Source organism: Chiroxiphia lanceolata, chromosome 1, assembly GCF_009829145.1.
Source record: "Chiroxiphia lanceolata isolate bChiLan1 chromosome 1, bChiLan1.pri, whole genome shotgun sequence".
Taxonomy (NCBI): Eukaryota; Metazoa; Chordata; class Aves; order Passeriformes; family Pipridae; genus Chiroxiphia; species Chiroxiphia lanceolata.
The window spans coordinates 84,611,788-84,633,949 of record NC_045637.1 but is presented as its reverse complement, the minus strand read 5'-3'; the positions used below and the strand labels follow the sequence as shown (position 1 = coordinate 84,633,949).

The 22,162-nt window shown below is 37.1% G+C and overlaps 1 protein-coding gene across 8 annotated transcripts in view; it reads right to left on the bottom strand.

The window, feature by feature from the left end:
- The window catches only part of RELCH (RAB11 binding and LisH domain, coiled-coil and HEAT repeat containing), a 76,615-nt gene that overhangs the window by 8,512 nt on the left and 45,941 nt on the right, over positions 1–22,162 (bottom strand). For 6 of the 8 annotated variants that reach the window (XR_004358689.1, XR_004358690.1, XM_032697161.1 and 3 more), the window contains 15 exons: positions 20,199–20,270; positions 19,279–19,419; positions 18,646–18,810; positions 17,716–17,863; positions 15,069–15,225; positions 14,392–14,515; positions 13,319–13,367; positions 12,835–12,914; positions 11,960–12,066; positions 11,317–11,416; positions 7,364–7,446; positions 6,362–6,425; positions 4,686–4,824; positions 4,218–4,334; positions 3,120–3,208 (listed from right to left, as the gene is read on the bottom strand). Coding sequence is in view for 6 of the 8 variants with exons in the window: in XM_032697161.1 (XP_032553052.1) it covers positions 3,120–3,208; positions 4,218–4,334; positions 4,686–4,824; positions 6,362–6,425; positions 7,364–7,446; positions 11,317–11,416; positions 11,960–12,066; positions 12,835–12,914; positions 13,319–13,367; positions 14,392–14,515; positions 15,069–15,225; positions 17,716–17,863; positions 18,646–18,810; positions 19,279–19,419; positions 20,199–20,270 (1,635 nt within the window). In the remaining 2 variants the exon portion in view is untranslated. Of the gene's footprint in view, positions 1–3,119; positions 3,209–4,217; positions 4,335–4,685; positions 4,825–6,361; positions 6,426–6,609; positions 6,693–7,363; positions 7,447–11,316; positions 11,417–11,959; positions 12,067–12,834; positions 12,915–13,318; positions 13,368–14,391; positions 14,516–15,068; positions 15,226–17,715; positions 17,864–18,645; positions 18,811–19,278; positions 19,420–20,198; positions 20,271–22,162 lie in introns of those variants that run through there. The other 2 variants (XM_032697218.1, XM_032697187.1) reach the window with 2 other exon arrangements.

Sequence of the window (22,162 nt, the reverse complement as noted above, 5' to 3'; positions counted from 1 at the left end):
CCTTGTTGCTCTTCTCTGGACCTGCTCCAGCACCTCAATATACTTCCTGAACTGAGGGGTCCAGAACTGGACACAGTACTCCAGGTGTGGCCTCACCAGCGCTGAGTACAGGGGAAGAATCACTTCTCTTGTCCTGTTGGTCACGCTGTTCCTGATCCAGGCCAGGATGCCATTGGCCTTCTTGGCCACCTGGGCACACTGCTGGCTCATGTTCAGCTTCCTGTCAATCCAAACTCCCAGGTCCCTCTCTGCCTGGCTGCTCGCCAGCCACTCTGTCCCCAGCCTGTAGTGATGCAGTAGGTTGTTGTGACCAACAGGACCCAGCACCTGAACCTCATCCCGTTGGAATCAGACCATCTCTCCAGCTTGTCCAGGTCGCTCTGAAGAGCCCTCCTGCCTTCCGGCAGATCAACACTCCCCCCTAACTTGGTGTCATCTGCAAATTTGCTAATGGTACACTCAATCCCCTCATCCAGATCATCAATAGAGACTGGGCCCAACACTGATCCCTGGGGGACACCACTAGTGACCGGCCGCCAACTGGATGCAGCACTGTTCACCACCACTCTCTGGGCCTGGCCCTCCAGCCAGTTCCTAACCCAGCAGAGAGTGCCCCTGTCCAAGCTGTGGGCTGTCAGTTTTTTCAGGAGTATATTATGTGAGACAGTGTCAAAGGCTTTGCTGAAGTCCAGACAGACTACATCCACAGCCTTCCCCTCACCCACCAGGCGGGTCACCTGATCATGAAAGGAGATCACATTGGTCAGACAGGACCTGCCCTTCCTAAACCTGTGCTGGCTGGGTCTGATCCCTTGTCCATCCTGTAGGTGCTGTGTGATTGCACTTAGGATGATCTGCTCCATAACCTTGCCAGGCACTGAGGTCAGGCTGACAGGACTGTAGTTTCCTGGGTCCTACTTCCAGCCCTTTTTGTGGATCGGTGTGACATTTGCCAGCTTCCAATCATCTGTATTTTTGTAAGTCATATAACCATTTGAATCATGAATAACACCAGAGTAACCAAAATACTGAGAAAAGGGTTAATTCTATTTATGCAAATATCTAACTATTGGAGATAGTAAATGGTATTTATTTCAGAAAACTATTTTTAAGACAGAAGGCTTCCAAGACAGACACTAGAACTAACCGGGCCTCAAAGCCTCTACCATAGTGCAAATATTTTTAATTTTATATTTCTCTCCAGTTAAAAAAACAAAGCACTTGGCATCATGCCTGAAGCCACTTAATCACAGTGATGCAAAATGTGGTAATGGAGGATTGAGAGCTGTCTTTCCTTATTGATTTATTTTTAATCCTATTCAAGTCCTCAGTTCCTTCTCTGACTAACAAGACTTAAACTCAGTCAAATAAGCTCTTTTGTTCTAATTCAGGGCATCTTTTGAACTGACTATGGCCTTAAACCTTAGAAGTTGCATTAACTACAAAAATGAAGTAAGCAATATTTGTATCAGTTATCCCATTAGTGAAAGAAAATTAAACTTCTGCCTACTGCAGCTTTCAGATATATTCTTAAGACTTCCCAAACCACAATACATCTCCCAGGTCTCTCCGAACACAGTATCTATCACTGCCACATCTCCAGTGCTGCCTGTGGTAAAGAAGCACAATTCTGTTGCCTTTGACTGATGCTCAGTTCACTACTGTTCCTCTTGACTCACCCTTCTGAAGTCAGATTCTTTCCTTTTAGGTTAGAAAGTTCCTCAAATAATAATATACAGAAAATAAAAGAATGAGACTATTAGATTAAAAATGTAACTGGAAGAAGGAACTTTGTTACTGAATATAAGGACTTAGGACTCCTAGAGAACACAGTCATTTCAAATAAGTCACTTTTGCAAACATAAGGAAAATAAAATTAATTTTCTCATGTACAATGTAATCCATGAAAGTGCAGTATTAACCTTCAAAGACCACAACAATGTTCCTTTGTAGATTCTGATTAAATCTTTTTCTTCATCTCTTGAAATGTTCATCCTGTTAAGGTTTCCTCCAACATGCAACTAAACTATGTCTCTTGTTTTCAGCTACTGACTTAACATCTATGTGTTTCAATCAGATACTATTTATCCTCTTCAAGTATTTACAAGAAGTGCATATACCAATATTTTCAAGTTTCTCAAGTTGGCTTCTCATTCTAATTCTTCTATTTTGCTGCTTTCTGTAAGCTCCTCCTACCAGAGAAGATCTTGTTTGCTTCCGTGTTGTCCTATCTGCTTATTTTAATCTGCTTTTTACAATTTACAGAATCACAGAGTGGTTGAGGTTGGAAGGGACATCTGGAGATCATCTGGTCCAAGCCCTTGCTCAAGCAAGGCCATCTGGAGCCAGTTGCCCGTGTCCAGATGGCTTTTGAGTATCTCCAAGCATGGAGACTCCACTACCTATTTGGTCAATCTGTGCCAGTGCTCAGTCACTCTCACAGTAAAAAAATCCTCTGCCAATGCCTCTGGTCCTGTCACTGGGCTTCACTGGCTCAGTGAGAAGAACCTGGCTCAGCCCTCTTTGGACCCTCAGGTGTTTGTCTATATGCTGATGCCCCTGAGCATTCTCTTCTGCAGGCTGAACAGTCCCAGCTCTCTCTGCCTCTCCTCCAGTCCCTTCATCATCTTCGTGGCACTTCACTGGACTCTCCCCAGTAGATCCATGCTTCTGTACTGGGGAGCCCAGAACTGGACATAGTACTCCAGATATGAAGTACATTCCACGTATTTCAGGACTATACCTTCCTCATCTTTGATTTCTTTCCTAAACTCCAGCAACTTTCATCTGCATTTCTTTGGATATATTGTAGCCATTCATTTTAGTGTATCCTTGTTTTGATGAAAAAGATGGTAAAAACATTAATTTTTCTTCAGTCTGCAAAGATCTGTTTCTACATTAATTTCTGACAGTTGAATATTTCTCTGCAGAGATACTCAGCTTAGAAATAAATTTTAAAAGATTTTACTGTTTTTTAAATAATGTGACCTACTCCTTATAAAAAACCCCTATGTTTTGATACACTTATGAGCAGCTCTCCTTGACTTCTGGTTTTAAATACCATTACATTTTAACTTTTTTTGCCACCTGCATCTCATACTCAGTAAACAGCTGCTCACCTCATGCTCCGGCGAGAGATGTTCCATGTCAGTTCGTAAACACTTCAGTCCTGGTAAAAAGTGACTGACCATTAAATCCTCTGAAATAACTAAAAACCAGGTTATTAAGGTATTATAAGGATTGAATTCTGAAATTATACAAGCTTTTGTCTGTCTTCCGATAATGTTATTCTGTGGAACACATAGACAGCAGCAAAACTAAGAAAATTTCATGATTAATAAAAAGCAAAAAGGATCTTAAACACATTTAACATCATGTATTTCACACATCCATACCATTCATTTAGTATTGTTTCTTAATTTACTCGTCAAGATCAAGGGCTTTGATTTTGTAGCTTTGTTCTATTAAAAGTATCTATCAGTTCCCTGTATTGGATTGGGCTGAGAGTGAGTTCACTTTCCCATAGGAGCCCTCACAGTCCTGTGCTTTACACTGGTACCTGAAAGGCACTGATAACACACCAGTGTTTTGGCTACTGCTGAGCACCACTGGCACAGCATCAGTGCTGTCTCTCCAACATTCCCCCCTGGCCAGCAGGCTGTGGGTTAGCAAGACCTTTGGAGGGGACACAGCTAGGACAGCTGACCCAAACGGACCAGAGGGATATTCCATACCATATGATGCCTGCTCAGATACAAAAGCTATGAGAAAGTAGGAGGGGCTGTGGGGGGCATTTGTTATTATGATGTTACTCTGCCAGAGCAACTGCTACGTGTGCTGAAGCCCTGCTTCCCGGGAAGTGGCCGGACATTGTTTGCTGACGGAAAGTAGAGAATAAATCTTCAGTTTTCCTTTGTTTCCATGCATGATTTTTGTTTATTAAACTGCCTTTATCTTGACCCATGAGGTTTTTTTCCATTTTATTTCTCCCCCACCGTCCCCTCATCCTCCCGAGGAGGGGAGTAGTAGAATGGCTTGGTTGGCATCTGGTGTCCAACTAACCCACCACATTTACCATCTGTGAAAACCTCTTCCTTATGCTGAATAGATCATGTTTTACCTCACATATTCAAAGACAAACTTAGTTATTTCTCAAGTATTAAACTTCTCCCACCACCACAGAAGTAACAGCTAAAGTTCCCCCCAAAAAAGGATACAACAACAGGAAAGAGCACTGTAGGATTCAAACAGGTGGGTAGCGATATCCAGTCTCTTCGAATCCACAGACTGCTGGTTGTTGACCAAGGCTAACTTGTGCAAGTGTGGAATAACAACTGGAAAAGTAAATATGGGAATAAGTGTTTGAAATTGCTTTCCATAGACTTGTTTAGCATTAAACAGTTGCTATGTGGCAATTGCAGATACCTGTGTGCCTGCAGGTACACACAACAATGTGGAAAAAGAACTGCAAATAATTGCTTTTGATGGCACTGCCCTTGCAGATTTAACTGATCAACTCAAACTTGAAATAAAGATTGTGGTAGCACCACTTGAAATAAAAATGTATCTCAGAGTACCTTTGAAATAGTAACAACTCATAGAAAAAAAAAATCAATATAATCAGCATACCTATTAGCTTTTGGACAGAAAGAGCAAGACTGCATCTTCCCACAGATGCAACTTACATTCATCTCTAAATCTGGGCTCAGCATTAGGTCCAACTCTTCCAAATGTCTTTATGATTTCTGTATGTAAAGAATGTTGGTCTTGATATTGAGGGTCTTCCAGGAAAGATGCCAGCTGCATTTTTACTCTCTCCAGAAGCTTAAATATTCCCAGAGAAAGAACACAAAAGAATGAAGATGTTAGAAATTGTTATGGTCAATTCAGAGTATGTTTATAATCTTCCATATTTCAGATGACAAATCTTGGACTTTCTTCTAATTTACTTTTTTTTTCCCTAACAGGATGTTCCAAACTCTTCAATGCAGCTTTATGCCTTAAAGACTGTTAACAGGGTTTTAATCTGATTTATCTTTTAACTACAGAAAGGTGCTTCCATAGAGCTGGTCTTTCCTCCTGAGGTTTCCTTGGGTTTGACACTCCCATTTTTACCTATTAAAATTTCCCACTTGCTGTTAATAACTATGGAGTTTTCTTGTTTAATGAGAACTTCATTAATGAGATTTTTTATAATGTAACTCAATTAATAGGCTGGAAAATTTTCTGCAGAGGACAGAGATGCAAAAGTAACCATTATAAAATCAATGGAATTAAAAAGATTTCTTCAACTAAGGTTTAGAAAAATGGAAAATAAAATTATGTAAGTACTTTATTTGCATTCATAGTTGAAAAAATAATATTTTATGATACATTTAAGAAGGTGCTATCACCTCTGTACTCTAAGGCTTGTTTTAATTAGTGCAATGGATACAGTAATTTCTGTGTGGTAACAAAACAATATTCTTCCCAACTGATTATAGGCATGCATTCCAAGCTACAAAATTCTAACTTTTCCATCTTCTAAGTGCTTGTGAGTCATCACTGACTTGACTCACATTACTCACATTTCCTCAAACACATTCTTTTAGAATATGTTGAAATTACGGGAAGAATGCAAGCTCTGCAGAAAGCTGCAAAGATTTTAAGAAGAAATTCAATTGTACAGTTGTTATATAAAATAAAATCCAGCATTTCTACTGCTTACAGCAGAATCATGGGTGTCTTCAGAATTCTGATCTATTACCAAAGTCTCATAATTTAAAAAGAAGGAAGAATTGCATCTCTACATTATCCTCAAGGATTATTTTGGTAATGTCACTATGTCTTTTAGTGCCATCTTGGACATCAAGCAGATATGACTGGAACTACAAGAGACTTGTCCTCTCTTCTGAAATAGTCGGGAGCAAAGCGGGATATCCTAAAGCATCTAAAATGGTAGAATATACTTATGTGGAGGTAACTGACTTCCATCATGTCTTTTTGGTTAGCATTTTAAAATAAAGCTATTTTATTTGGAAATAATGGAGTTAGATTTCACAACCACACCGGACAATGTTTTAACAAACATTTTGAGTATGGGATTTCCCATCATCTAGCACAGGCCTCCCCTTTACTTATCTGTCTCTCTTTGTTTATGTTTGGTTTGATATTTAGAAGGGAATGTTTTTATTAGTTAAGAATTTGTTTCCAAAAGAACAATAAAAAAAAAAGGCTGTTGCAAAACCGGAAAGCATTTTGGAAGAGAATATGACAAAAAAGGAAATAATTTATAAGCTGTCCTTTCTTTTACTCTGGATCTATAAAAAAATTATCCACCTACTGTGCTACAAAACCAACAGCCTGACAACAGGTGTTTTACCTCTCTCTGAGTAACAGTTTCCATGATGGTCCCAAAAGCAGGAATTGTAGCAATCCTTACTGAACTACAATAGAAGAATAGAGTCTTTACAATGTATTCAAAATTAAGAACAAAATTAATAAAAGCAAAATTAAAAAATTAGTACTTTTAAGTTACACATTAGTTTCTAGCAATGACACACACAAAAAAGAAAGCAGGCCAGGAAAAAGACAGACAGGATTAACTCAAGGTCTCAATCTGAAACTCACAATTCAGGATCACTGGACAAGGTAACAAGGGCCGGAGCAACCCGCTTGTCAACTAATGCTTCACTCATGCCTCGAAGAGTCAGCTGTAAACCAGTCAACATGCAATAAAAAATGGTTTGGTAAACTTGAAGAATTGGGTTAGCTGTGACTGAGGATGGGCAGGCAGACTCTTGGGGTTGTTCTTGGTTTAGTCACCCACACAAGACATTAAAGCGACTAAGACTCTATTCATGCTGTAGCATTTGTTAGTAACAACCTGTTAGTGAGATTAGCAAAAGCATCCCTCCTTAGCCTGAAAGAAATATCACATCAGAATGTCCAGGAAATGAAGTACCACAGTTGTCTATCAGAAATGAGGTACAGCCAAAACTACTTGGCATTTCATTAATGCAGGTGATACTTAATTTAGCAGTAGTAAAGCTGATAGCATTACAAAATATAGTAATATCCAGCTTTCTGCTAGAAATGATTTAAGCAATTTGAAAACTGAGAATATGATTTAATATAAAACCCCATAAAAATATATTAAACAGATCTAAGTTTTATTAGATCTAAATTTTATTCAGCAATTTTATCCAGTTTAGTTCTAAGCATTGCAGTAAAACTTTTTATTTAAAAATAAGTGATTTAAAGGTTACATTTGCTTAAAAGTAATCCAATTTTTGTTCAGCTAGACTAAGAAACATAACTGATGGTTATTTCTTTTTAAGTATTAAGAGGGATGCTATGTATATAAGATAGTCAGGGAACTTACATTTCAGGGTCACTGGAGAGAGTAATGAGAGCAGGAACAACTCTCTGAGCTACCAGAGTTTCATGAACCCCCTTCACCAACAGCTGAATGGTCGGAGCAGGGGGGTATCACAGGTGATGCACGGAAAGAGCGAGCACAGTATCATGGGAAGAAGAGTGGCACAACCAAGAGAGAGAAAGAAAAAACACAAAAAGCAAACCAAAATTAGAAGCTAAGCAAATACTGCTACACTAGTGCTTCATAAATGCAAAGGCATGAAGAAAGCTGAAGTGGTCTGGCAATCAGCACAAACACGACAAATTCAACAATACGACGTTTTCTCTATTTTCAGATATTTTAAAACTCGAACTCACAGCTTGAGCAAGTAACTGTGTATTATAATTCAAATACTAATTATGTATTATAATTATAAATAAAATTATGTATAACTAAATTCTAAACCAATGCCAATTTGAGTTTGACAATTTAATCTAAATGCTGCTCCTAACTCAATACAATGGTATTTATCATAGTAGGTGGCTGTCACATGCAAAACAGATGTCTTGACTAAGCCAAATGCGTAGTTTTCCCACACTTACTGATACCTTTCACACCTTTTACAGTGTGACAAACAGCACCTTTCCAGATGCCAGAAAGCTTTCCTGAAAGTCATTCAGGACTACTTTAAATTTAACCACCATCCAAGCAGTATATATGCTGGTCTATGCAGGTAGGAAATGGAAAATCCTTGAAATATCCATGAAACATACTTCATCAAGTCTTTTTGCAAACTAAGGAATAGATGTATTTGTTGCAATACATCCCGAATTTTAAAAACTTGAAATCACAGTGAAATTTATTATCCATGAACATGAGAAAATTGATTGAATTCAGATGTTCCCAGGTGATCTTTCTTACATTACTTATGTAGCTATACATCAGCATTTGCTGTATATGTTGCAGATGCCCTTTACATGTTTTCTACATATGAAAACCTACTAATTTTCAAAAATGACAAGTTGCACACTTTCTCCAGATATTCAACAAAACAGAGTGGTTTTTGTCTTCATTAATAAAAAGAGGAAAGCCTAGATATTTCCATTTTGAATCTCATGTAAGGAAGTCTGTATGTATTTGCTGGTTTTATGAGATAAACATAAAAAGCTAATCATGAAGTTCATGTGAGAAATTTGAAATGTCTTTTTAATATTTAGCCATATTCTAACTACTCACATTACAGAATGAGCACAAATTAAATTCTAAGTTTTTCCCCCAGCAATGCAACAAGAGATCCACAGAGCATGGGGAAAGCAGTGGCTGTCAGTATATCAGTACTCAAATCAGGCAATATTTACACCCTCTAACCAGAGAAGATTTTATATTCTATTTGTCTGAGCATTCCTGCTTTATCAACTCCGAATTTAAACTGAAGAAAGTTGTGAAAGATTGGAAGGAACCTGACTTTCCAGAAGCTTCTATACAAAGCAGTCATTTTTATTAAGCAATATTTGTGTGTGCATGTATGTGCTTGCATGCAAGCGTGCACACAGACATGGAATACAGTGTGGCCTTAAGGTAGTAACTAGGAAACGAAGAATGGGGAAAAGCTGTATAAGAACATATGCATTATTGCTGCAAAGCACCTGGAGGGAAAAATTTGCAGCTTCCTATACTTGTTACTCAGAAAGTATTAGGAATATCAGTTCGACTACAGCATTTTAACATTAATACATTTCACAATGAGTTACACTGGTGACAACTTAAAGTGCTGATCTGTTGAGTTTATGGGCTACTCTTCAAACAGCTGTTAAGGACATAGCTCACTGGTTATGATGATCTTACTCTCAGATACAGATTTACCAATTTTCCATTTATTAAAATAGAGAATGTTTCCTATTTTCAATCTTGGGCAAATAGGGACTCAAGTTTTCTTTACCAATCTTCATTTTGAGAAAGACCTAGCAGTGCTTTGAATAAAAAATGCTTGGGATTTGTGTAATGAGCAAACAATTTAGAATGATCTCAACTTCATTACACTTCTAAGTGTGGTAAAGCACAGTAAACAGAAAATAAAACATGCTTTATAACACAAGTGTCATTCTGAAGATAAGTGGTCCTAGACTTGAACCTAAACAGACCAATAAAGCTTATATATAACTCCACTATGCACTTCATGTTCAAACCAGCAGCAATCAAATCCGTTTGCATCAATATTCAAATGGGAAACTGAAAACATTAATATAGAAGTGACAGAAACAGCTGGATGGACAAAGCCATGTTAGCAGCATGTAAGGTTGGAGTGAGACAGACAACGTAAATTTTTATCCTGTTTTAATTCCTCTAGATCATTAGTCATACATACTACACCTTAAAAATGGTAGCACATAGCTGCCTGCCACCAAAGGAGTGAAGCAGTAGAATGGCTCCAAATCACTTCGGTGTCCTTCCAATCCTTAATGGACTGTAAAGGTTGGGTAATGCAGATGGGCCTGAGGTTTCTGTGCTGCTCAGAATCTTTATTGTTCCCACATAGCTGTCCTGCAGGTCACATACTCTTTATCTTATTACCTAATTGCTGGGCTTTGCCATTCAGCAGCCTCTGAGGTGTCAGATTCCTTGAATGAGGAATCTTCCAATAGTGAAACCAACTATTACCACTTCTTTACACAGACGACGTCCCAAATTTATGTACTGCCATGTATAAATATGTATGCTATGGCTATCAATTAAGTGACAATATGCTACTATTTTTGAGTGAGAACAGTGTCTAAAACAAAGCTGCCTGTGCTTTAGTAAAAATTGAAGTATGCTAGGAAACAATATATCTAACAGCATGTATAGATTGCCTAAAAATAATCAACATGCAGTTGAATTTGAAAAGAAACTGCAATCAAGACAACAACCTGCTGTAGCTGAGGTCTTTCACATTTGGCTAATGCGTATTAAGAAAAGAACCCCTTGTTATTACAAATATGATATAAGAAATATTTTTGTTAGATTAAAAATACTCAAACATATTTTAAGGGTGTCCAAAAATTGTCATCGTCTTTTTAAAGGGAGAAGAGGGGGGGAAAAAGTCTCAGGATAGGGGTTATTGTGGCTGTTTACTTTCTTATCTGCTATGACTTCCAGAGTTGCAGTAAAGAATGCTAATGGATAAGTTAAGTGCTCTTTTTTTTCGGAGGCAGACTTGAGATTTGTTTTTGCAAATGGATACAAAATGGCAGGTTCAGCTAGAGGTCCGCTGCAGAGCTATTCAAATGAGTCAAATGTGGAAGAAACATAGTAAAAAAAAAAAAGAGTAATGCTGATTAGAAAAATGTGTTTCTAGCACACAAAGGAAAAAAGTTTCTCTTTATTCAGCAAGTGGAGTATGTCTGAGTATGCCCTAGGGTTTTTGCATGAGCCTTTTAAAATGAACATTTGATGAAACAAAGGCATAAAGTGGAAATAAAAGCAAACTTATTATCTATATGTATCAATCTTTATCCTGACCAAAATTTATAGATGTTAGGGGAAAGATGGAGCTGTCATTATGAGGCATGTAAAGTAACTGTAGATTATTTTAAATTATTTTCATTTTTACAAAAAATACAGAATTGGTTACATGTATGTCTTCACCACCTTATCTGGTACCAATGAAAACTAGTTTGAATTACAATACAAGTGTATTGTATGAATATACACAAAACCTATTGAAAATGATAACTGTGAGTTAGATACTCATGATGGGTTGAGTAGCAGAAGTTAAAACTCAGAGATGCTTGATATGTTTAACTACATACCTACAGAGAGACGTGCTGTTGAATAGAAAACAGATACAGAAACAACTGCACGACAACCTCCTGCTCCATCACACAGTACACAGCTTATTTGTTTGTAATTATTAAGAATTACAACATTGTCTGAACCCCTGTTTTTAAAAGTAAACTCTAATTTTAAAGAGCTGCAAAAAAAGTTTGGATAACACTTACCTCAAACATTCTAGCAGCTGTACATCGAACAAGAGCAGAAGTATGGACAACTCCATACCATAAAACAGTTAATAGCAGCTCATGATAAGCTGGGTTTGCACTAAAAGAAAACAGTTGGGCAATCAATCAAACAAAAATACTCCCAAACCCTGTTCTTTACCTGCAAAATGTAGTCTTAAGAATCCATTGTTCAACAAATCTAAAACTCCACCATTTATCCTTTCTGAAGGAAACAAAACATTTATCTCATTGTGAAGGACAGGCAACATGTTGCAGTCCAGAAAATATGTTGCATTTTCAAATTAATTAAAAACCCCTACAACGTTAAGAACATAATTTTCAATAAATTATGATATTGAATGCAAATACATGACAATAGTATGGTAAATACAAAATTAATTTCCATTGTATTCTCAATTAGTGATTTTTGTGGAAATTTTGTGTTTCCTTTTTACACTTCAGAATTATTTTTATCACTACATTTTTAATCCAGAGATTGCATTTGCACCAAGAAAAAAAAAAGCAAGTATACCCTTTATTCACCCAAAGTACTACAGTTATTAACATTACAGCCAGATTACCAGCTTTTAATAAAAGCTTCTAATGTATTTAGATCTAGTCAATGCCAAAGTGTATTCTTTACCCTAGTTCCACAAAGGAAGCTTTCAGGCTATCAAGAGGAGCATGGGATAGTGAAAGCATGGTCATTACATCTTCTAGGAATCCAACTAACAGCTTGCGGTCTTCTTCCTGAAAGAAGAGAGTACAATGATGAATGTAGTAGAAGTGTTGTGATGAGAACCTACCAAAGAGACAAACTATGAATAAGAACAAACCAGATAAGCATTTAACGATTTTCTTAGGAACTTCAAGAATGTGGTTAAAAACCAAGAACCTTTCAAAGTAAACACATGAAGAGAATGTATTTCATTAACTATGCCATATTTATGCTTGAATTGCCCATATTGTTCTACTAAAGAAAGTTTTAAGAACAGTATTTAAGCATGTTTATTACTCCTGAAAGTTTCTAATTGCTCACAGTCCACTAAAAATTTGTAAGATAATGAAGAATTTATTTTTTTTCCTCTAAGATATGTATATGCTAACCTGTAACTGCTGGTTGCTGAAGGATTAAGTAATCTTATTTATAGTGTGTTTATTTTAGTACAAGGTAACACTAACATTTTAAGACTCCAGCTAGGCCCAACGTGGCAATTTACCTGCTTATCTGTTTTGCAAAATAATGTTTGCAGGGTTCATAGTTAAGTGGTCAAGAACCCATTTAAGGAATAACATTAATAGTGTTGACAGAGAGACATGGCAGCACGTGATCTACATGTGCATCACCACCTCACTGGAAAACTTTGCTTTTAAATGTGTTTACAGCTGCCCATTCATCTACCTATCTTAAAGCACAAGAACACTAAGTTTACAGAGAAAACAGTAAGGTTTGTTGTTTTTTAAATAAATTTTACACACTACTATACATTTAATGAAGAAACAGAAAAACAAACTTACCTGAATATAACATGTAAGGACCCCTGTTGCATAGATGGGAACTGTGGCTTTTGTTAGCACTCCATTACCTGCTGTGGAATCTAATGAAACACAGTGAAAAATTTAGGTTTTATACATACATATGAGGGTGTATATAATGTGTATAATATATACTATATATAGTATACTTATATGTGTGTTTTTAAGTATTACAGATTTCATCACTTTTTTTATATATCCATAGAGAATTTATATACGTGTGCATATATACACACACATGCTAAAATAATGCTTAAGTGGTATTTGGATTTGATTCTTATTTTGTACCTTACACACATTCTGCAACTTCAGTGTGTTCCATTCAGATTAAGATTAGATTTTTCAACATTTCACAAAGATCACAAATTTGAGAATTGTGCTCTGAAAACATTATTTGAACAAGAGATTGACATTTTTTTTGGAGTTGCAGTTAAGTTCAACTCATTTTGAGTAAAAAGCTACTTACCTATGTTTTCCTCAGACAGTCTTAAGATTTCCTGGAACTGTGGTTTTACCTATGCAAAGGATGATGAATCCCATGTAAGAAAACCTGTTACCAGTGTCTATTAACTTAAAAAAATATAAGAATTGAAAAATGAAAAAAAAAATTCCCCCTCCCCCAAAAAACAACAGCCCCCCCCGAAACCACAAAAAGGACTTTTTGATAGTACAGAAAGAACAAAAATCTTTAAAAAGCATAGCCAGTTTTAGCAAAAATTGACAGTATAACATAAGATAGCAAAAATTTCTAGTGAGTACCCACAACACAAGTAGCAGTATTTAGTACTTGTGACACAAAAAGTTGAAGTATGTAAAACAAAAAAAAAGTTTATGTTTTGTATCTTTGCTATGATAATCAGTATCAGAACAATTTTATAGAAGCAACAGTTTTACAAATAACTTACAGAAAGGGCTTTCAAAGACCAGAGACTTTTTTTAAGCTCTTCTCTGGAAGCAGCACGTAATGTTAACACACTTGTATAATTTTATCTTTAGGTAATCCTCTCATGTTTTATGATTTCCTTTTAATATATTTTTTTTTCATGATATTCAGAAGTTATTTTACGGAGAAAAATTATGTAATTCCCTGATAAAAATGTTTAGATGTCACCTACAGAAAATATTTCAGGCTGGGAAAGCATCAATTTTAAACATTCAATTAAGTACAGGCTGGAGTACTTATGTACATCACAAACTGCTGCTGCTCTGAAGAAAGAAAATTGTTAAGTCACCAGAATTAGGATGACCTCTCCCACTCTCTCTGCCATTCACAAAGCAATATGAAGAATACAGTTTAAAAAAACCGAATCATTCCTTGTTGGGCAAGATGAGGCAGCCATTCCAAAATGACCAAAACCAGAAAAGGAGGGAAATAGAACTTTAAAAATACCAGGTTTAAATGTACTTATGGAAAAGCATCAGTGTGACTTGAAAATATAAATGGTCACATAAAGTGTGAGTATTCAGACATACCGTAAATATGGAGAATGTATATTATCAAGGTACTCTGTAAGTAGACTATTTAAGGTAATATCTTACCTTAGTGTTTGTAAAAATTTTCCCAAATGTCCTACAAAGTCTCCAGAAAAATCTAGAGAACTCATGGACACAGGCAGTTGATGCTACATTGATCTTGCCAACTATTTCTATAAGCTGTGGTAGCCTAAAAATCAGGAAACAAAAGGATATTAAACACTACTCTGATCTTTTGTTTCTCTCCAGTTACATTTGTATAGATTTACTGTTTATATTAATAAATACATGCACACACAGAACACTACTGGTTCTAATAAAATTAACTACTTGTTCCATACAATTCCTGACCCATGAAGAAAGCAAGGGTTCAGGTGCCAGAAAAGTCTGACCTACATTTTCAAACACCTGCTACTATCATAAGATAGTTGGAATACAACAGTCTTCAGTTCAACAGAATCGAGTATACCAGAAAAAAAAAAGAAAAAACCCAACCTTATCAGAGCAAGTAGCAACCTACATGTTCTGTTAGATTGTTGATATTTTTTGAATAAAATCAAAGCCAATTCAGCATGAAAATTAAAATGCCTGAAATAAACCCAATGTTTTCCTCTTCAGTAATTCTCAAAGACAATCACACTTAGTATTCTCTTATTCAGTAATTATTAAACATGACCATGCTTAAGAACTATTAATTTTGATACATTTTAAAATTAGGAATCCTAAGACACAAATTAACTCACAGTTGATTGACTACCCATAGCAGAGACTCCCAGCCTGTGGTACCCTCATGTTCTAGCTGATAGTCATAGAGTTGCAACAACACTGCTAATTGCTCGCGGCTTCCAATGATGATGGCCACATCCTGAAGCGGCGAGACGGGTCGGGGGAATCTAGTGACTGTAACAGCAGAGAACAAGCAATCGTGAACAAAAGAAGACGATAACACCATGGAGGTGATGTCTGAAATGAGAGCCAAGAAAGTAGGAAAATCATTAGGTGTCTTCTGTATAAGGTTATCAATTTGCTTTTAAAAAAATTAGTGAGTTAAAATCATCTCTGAAGAGATTATGTAACTCTCACTTAACATGAGAAAATGTTGATACAGGGAGATTATGCAATTATCATTGCCAGCATGGCTTCACCAAGGTCAAATCTTTCTTGAGTAGCTTAGTGGCCTTCTGTGATGGAGTGACCACATCTGTGAACAAGGGAGGTTGTAAAGCCTTCTTTCTAAACCGTAGAGACATGAATTTGATGGATAGACTTTTCAGTGAATGAGGAACTGACAGGATGGTTAAATCCAGAGGGGAGTGGTCAACAGCTCAGTGCCCAGATAAACATCAGCGACAAGTGGTGTCCCTGATGCATCCATAGTGGGACCAGTACTGTTCAATATCTACACCAATGACATGGACAGTGGGATCAATTGCACCCTCAGCAAGTTTGCAGGTGACATGTAGCTGCGTGCTGCAGCTGACATATCTGAGGGATGGGATGACATCCAGAGGGATCAGGATAAGCTTGAGATGTGGGCCCATGGGAACCTCATGAGGTTCAACAAGGCCAAGTGAAAGGTGCTGCACCTGGGTCAGGGCAACCCCCTGTACCAATACAGGCTGGGGGATATGAAGGGATTGAAAGTAGACTCTGGGGTATCAGTGGGTGAAAAAACTGGACACAACCCAGTAATGTCTGTGTGCAGCCTAGAAAGCCAAATGTATCCTGGGCTGCATCAAAAGCATCATGGTCAATAGGTTGCTCTCATGAGACCCCCACCCATAATACTGCATCCGGCTCTGGGGTGCCCAGCACAGAAAAAGCATGGAGATGTTGCAGCAAGTCCAGAGAAGGGCCACCAAGATGTAAACAAAGAGATAGAGTACCTCTCCTAAGAGGAAAGGCTGATAGTTGGGCTTGTTCAGTCTGAAGAAGAGAAGGCTCCAGGAAGAGTATTGTGACTTTTCAATACTTAAAGAGGGTTTATAAAAAATATGGGGACAGACTTTTTAATAGGGTCTTTCGTGACAGTACAAGGGTAATGGTTTTAAAAAGAGGGTAGATTCAGACTAGGTAAGGAAGAAATTCTTACAGTGAGAGTGGTGAAACATTGAAACAGCTTGCTAAGAGAGGTGATAAATGCCCCATCCCTGAAAATATTCAAGGTCAGATTGGATGGAGCTCTGAGCAACCTGACCTAGCTGAAGTTCCTGCTTAGTGCAGGGGGATTTAGAACTACATGACCTTTAAATGTCCCTTCAAACCTTCCAATTCTATGATTCCAAAGAACACAGCACAGATTTACAGCAAGCTGACTTCTATTGCTACACTTAAATCACCTAATGGCTCCTGACTTTATATATAAGTAGTTTATGATGCTCCCCACTCCCATCCCCAACTCCTTAATTATTATTATCAGAAGAGAATAATTTACACTTTAAAAGCAAGACCACAAAAAAATTCTAGACCATTAAAATATATGGGGACTGAAAGCCTGCTACATCAACACACTGCTTTTATTTTTTTTTTAATTCATACTTAAAATTATTCAGCAATGAAGTTAACCAACAAGAGCATCATCTTTCCTACTGCAAAACTCAAGAAAGCCAGCTAATAATTCCTGCAATGCTTCCAGATTAATGAAAAGTATGTGAGATTTTTTCCATCACTTTCGTGGAGGAAAAAAAAATATCAGACTAGGCTGAAACTTGAAATTTTTCAATTCTTTAAGAAGTTATTACCCTTTCTTTGCATCTTCACACACAGCACCATTATCAGCATGTGGCAGGTACTACCAATAATACCTTCAAAAAGTATTTGCAACAGAAGAAAACATTTTACAGGCTAAGATTGTTGATCTAAGTTCAACTTCACTATGAGGCCATTGATTAATAGAATGGTTTGATTTGGAAGGGACCCTAAAGATGATCTAGTTCCAGCCCCCCTACCATGGGTAGGGACACCTTCCACTAGACAAGGTTGCTCAAAACTGCACCCAACCTGGTCTTGAGCACAGCCAGGTATGGTGCAGTCTTCTAAGATACTCCATAGACACATAACAGATGGTGACACTCCTGCACTACACTGTATTTTTCCCACTTCAGAAATTTGTAAGAATTAATTGAAACTGAGGCTAGCCTTCCTGAGCTGTTATTGGCTATTAATGTAAATCAGTTCTTCAGAAACCTTTAGGAAGTACAGTTAAAAATTGCTTTGCATTCTTAAAGTTTCTTATAAGAAGCAGAGAAGAATACAGAGATGAAATAAAAATTTTTGGTGATAATCAAGTCTCTCAAGCATAGTAAGGGGTGGAAAAAGGAAGCATTACTTAAGGATTTGCTAAGGGAGATCAATATGAAAAAAAATCCGTATCAGAAATTAATCATTTACCTTCTATTTGTGGTACTTCTCCCTGAAGTTTAGCCTTGCTTGTGAAAGGTGCATTCTGTAGCACCAGTGCAAACAGTGAAGGAATCAATGACTGCAGAGCAGACAGATACATGTGAAGCTTATGTTCATCCAAGCCATGTTCTCCTTCCTGAAACAAACAGGACATTTACTCAAAGTTTTCAATTTGGATGATGTATTCATTGGCAAGAGATCAACACATCTGTGATGAGCTTCTACACAAAGACACTAATTACATAGTAATTTAGCCTAACCACAAACTTACTTTGTCCAAATCCCCTTGTCACCCTTAAGTCACCTCTACTCAAAAGATTCAGGCAATACATGTAGGAGTTCATGCTGATAAACAAATTGGTATTTTGAAAGAACATTTTTTAGCACATTTTGGAAATGTGGAACGTTTGTCTCAGAGACCAAGGCACCTAAACTGAATAAACCAGCCACCTGCACTGTGAAAGCATCTTGTTTCAGTCTGTTAGACAGTTATGAGGTACTCAATTTTTCTAGAACTTTTGAGATATCTACCAAATCAAGTGTGCAAACTGGATCATAATTGCAAATGACCTAACTAAGCCATTCAATTCTACTTTGTTTGCTTATTTAATAAAAATTGTACTCTATTAAAAACTACACAATTTAAATATTGGGCAAATGCTATTAGGCTATAAAGAAGAACAGTATTAAAGAACAATATGTTTAGTTTTGGAGGGGTTAGTGGTTTTTCTTTTTTTTTTTTCCTCCTTCTTCCAGTGGACAAGTAAAAGAGTTACAACAAGCATCTCCAGAAAATTTTTCACTCAGAGAACATTATGCACCAACTATTTGCATTTTTGTATTTTTTTTTTCAGAAGTCTGCATATTTAAGAAGAATACATAGAAAATTCTCCAATGTAGAAACAGCTGAACACATACCCTGAGCAATTTTTCAATTTTATTAAGCAGTGTAGGTATAAGATGGAACTGTAGATTTCCCAGTTCTGTTGTCCAGGCAGCATAAGCAGGTAAAAATACCTGATGTGTTGCACTGACCACACGTTCTGAAGGGTCTCCTAGAGCTGAAAGCAGCAATTCAAAGCCCTGGCAAAAGACAATGAAGAATGTACTTATTTCCCTAAAATTTATGTACACATTTTACCACTCTGCCTTCAAAAACTCAGAAGACAGAAGTACTTTATTTTCACTTCTCTGAAACATTCAGCATTAAGCTGAACTACAGGTAGGTTTTGTTGTAGCAAATAAATTTGCTAGCAAGTGATGATATCAAAGTGCCTAACAGTATCAGGTGGGCAGTGAAATGGCATGTTCTTAAAGGTAAATTGTGAATTATTAGAGAAGCTTTTGTATAAGGCTTACACCTGAAGTTTTAATGCTACCTGTAGTTTTTCTGTTTGGTCTTGGTGAAACAGTAAAATCAACATCCATATATTCATAATTTTTAAAAGTATCTGGAAAGATTTAATAAAAATACAGGAAATATGCATCCCCCTACTCATGAAGTATCTATAGAAAAAATTTTATACATACAGAAGCCAAACCAAATTATACCTGTTGATATTTGTCTGGATCATCAATATAGCCCATAATGATGCCAAGGCTTTTGATCACAGCTTCTCGTACCAGATCTGCCTTATCTTCCATTAGCATTTGTTGCAGCATGGAAAGTACTAACGAACTACGAATTTCTTTCTGTTTGTAAATGAAAAACATATTTGTTAAATCCAGTGAAACAAGAAATGTGGGTTTGCATCAATTTTTATAAATAATTTGCATTTCTGTTAGTGCTCACAAACAAAATCCCTTCCTCCAACCATAGATCCCTTTATGAATATTACATGTTCAGTTTTCACAAAAGAAGATGAATGAATATAAAATGTCAGTAGCTTCATTAGGGTGCCTTTTGTCCTACTAAGCACAGAACTCAAGTCCTTTAATTCGTATGGAACCAAAGATAACTAAACCAATAAAACTACTATAGGTTTAGACTTAAAACAGAATCTGTAATCACTGCATTGCTAAATTGAAGAAGAGGCATTTTAATTTAGTTCTGAAGCTTCAAATTCTAGTTTGCCGCTGACTTGTTCTTCTAACTGGCAGCACTCTTATTGTAACACTCCACAGTGTCTGAAGAACTCTATTATTGGGTGTCAGTTCTTTTTTCACAGATTGTTTCCTTAACTGGTCCTATCTTTTCTTAATTTTTACTGAAACAAATATTTTTTCAGAACATACTGTTTTTAGAAACATTTTATACCTAGATTAATCTGTATTTCTTCATAATAAGCCATCTCCTTCTTAGTGTGATTTACTGAATCTTACATGTGTGACATAAAGTAGAAGACAATGTGACCGTCTATGCACAACATACACACTTGTGAACATTTAAAATTATACAGGATGTTTACATTATGGAACAGATTTTCACCTTGCTTTCACTAGCGAGGTATTTGATGTCTATTAATACTTACTGGAAGGTAGGGTGCAAGAGCTCCACAGGATTCTGCTACCAGTAGCCGTCGCTCTGGGTATTTGTGGTTGATCTGGTAAAGACAAGCAGATTGGCTGTTTGCTTTGCAGTAACCAGTATTCAAATGTGGTTAGAACGCACTGCAACAGAGGAATGTGCCTGCACGTCTTCAGTAAACATTGACGAATAAAGAGAACGTGAAAAGCAGTGTATGGAATGAAGAATATGAATAACTCCTGAGCTGGAATGTCATGAAATATTTTGTATTATGTAGCCCTTCAGGAGAGACGTTCCTCTAAGAACTACACAAGTGCCCTCTAGTGCTGTGAGCCAAACAGTGTAGAAGAGCTGCCTAGGTCTCACTGAACAATCAGAGTCAAAAGGAGGCACACATTAAGCCAAAAAGCATTTGTATGTTGTCGAAGTTCTGCTCTCAAGTCCTTCATAAAAATGTGGCTGAAAACAACTCTTATTGCCGAGAACCTCTGGATCCCATGCTACCTGCCCTTTCCACTCAAAAGCTGCTTGAAAATTCTGCCTTACAAATTTATTATTGACACTTTGGAACCAAGTTTGCATCCTGGTAGAGTCAGATTTAAGAGTCAGTGTAATGGCTGAACAATGAAACACAAAAAACTTTGCAAATAAAAAATTTCATGGTAAAATGGTGAGAGGGAAATGTGAATATTTTGATGCTGTCACATAAAATAGGATATGCAGCATGTGGTGCAACTGTTTCTCTCTTGCTATGCAGTGTATAGCCTTGGTAAGACAACCATGTTACCACAGAGAAAACCGACGTACTCACTGCCTTCTTTGTCTGCCTTTCCTGGGAAGAATTGCTTTTAGTAGTCTGAGGTCCCTAAACCCCATGCCAAATTCTGGAGCAAGGAAGATGTTTGGTAGAGAATTATCAGGTTAGGAAATATTCAAAGAAATTGGACATATGCTAGTCTGTGGCCCTGATGGAGATGCACCCATGAACACTCAGAGAGCTGGTTGATGTCATTCCAAGATCGCTCTTGATAATCAACAAAATGTTGTGGCAACTGGGGAGGTTTCCGAGGACTGGAAGAAAGTAAATGTCACTGCTACCATCAGGAAGGGCAAGACAGAGGATTCAGTGTAACACAGGCCAGCCTGCCTCACATCAGTTCCTGGGAAGGTGTTGGAGCAACTCATCTTGGAAAGCATTTCCAAACATATGAAGGGTAAGAAGGGGGCTGGAAATAGCCATATATATTTATATAGGAAAAACCACACATGACCGACCTGACAGCTTTCTGAGATGACTGGCACAATGAACAAGGTGAGAGCAGTGAAAAGGCAGAAAATGATGCGTATACTTGAGTTCCTTCTACAAACTCAAGATTTGTGACAATGAGATTCAGCTGGTATTTTGCTGAAGAAAATAATGACCTGGTTCCAGCTTTGGCAAACTGCATTAAATAAATGCATTATGACACATGAGTTGGCAGCCTGATATGCTGTACTGTTACAGTTGGACTTGTTTCTATTTCGCATCAGCAATTAGCAAGGAATGGATGACAAAGATGTGCTCTTACTGAGGTGAGACTGATTTTTTTAAGCACAATCTAAATTTCATGAGGACTAAGAAAACAAAATGTTGCTTATTTTATGTTCAACTTCTATTGTCATGAGAGCTTCATTTAAACAACAGATACATCAGTCATGCATACAAGCACAACTGCTGCATATAATACATACTTCTACTGTCAGAAAGCATTAAGGCTATTAAAGCTTGGACTTTATTGTGAGACACAGATTGCTGTGTTATGCAAGAAACAGTAGAAAATTACCAGAGCAGAAAGACTGTGCCATCAAAGCAAGCATTACCACTCTGTCATGGCTTAGTTATTTGTTGTCTTTTGGTCAATGATGAACTTCCTTTTCTTCATTATAGCTGAAAAGTGCCATACATTTTCACCTGAACTCATGTTACTC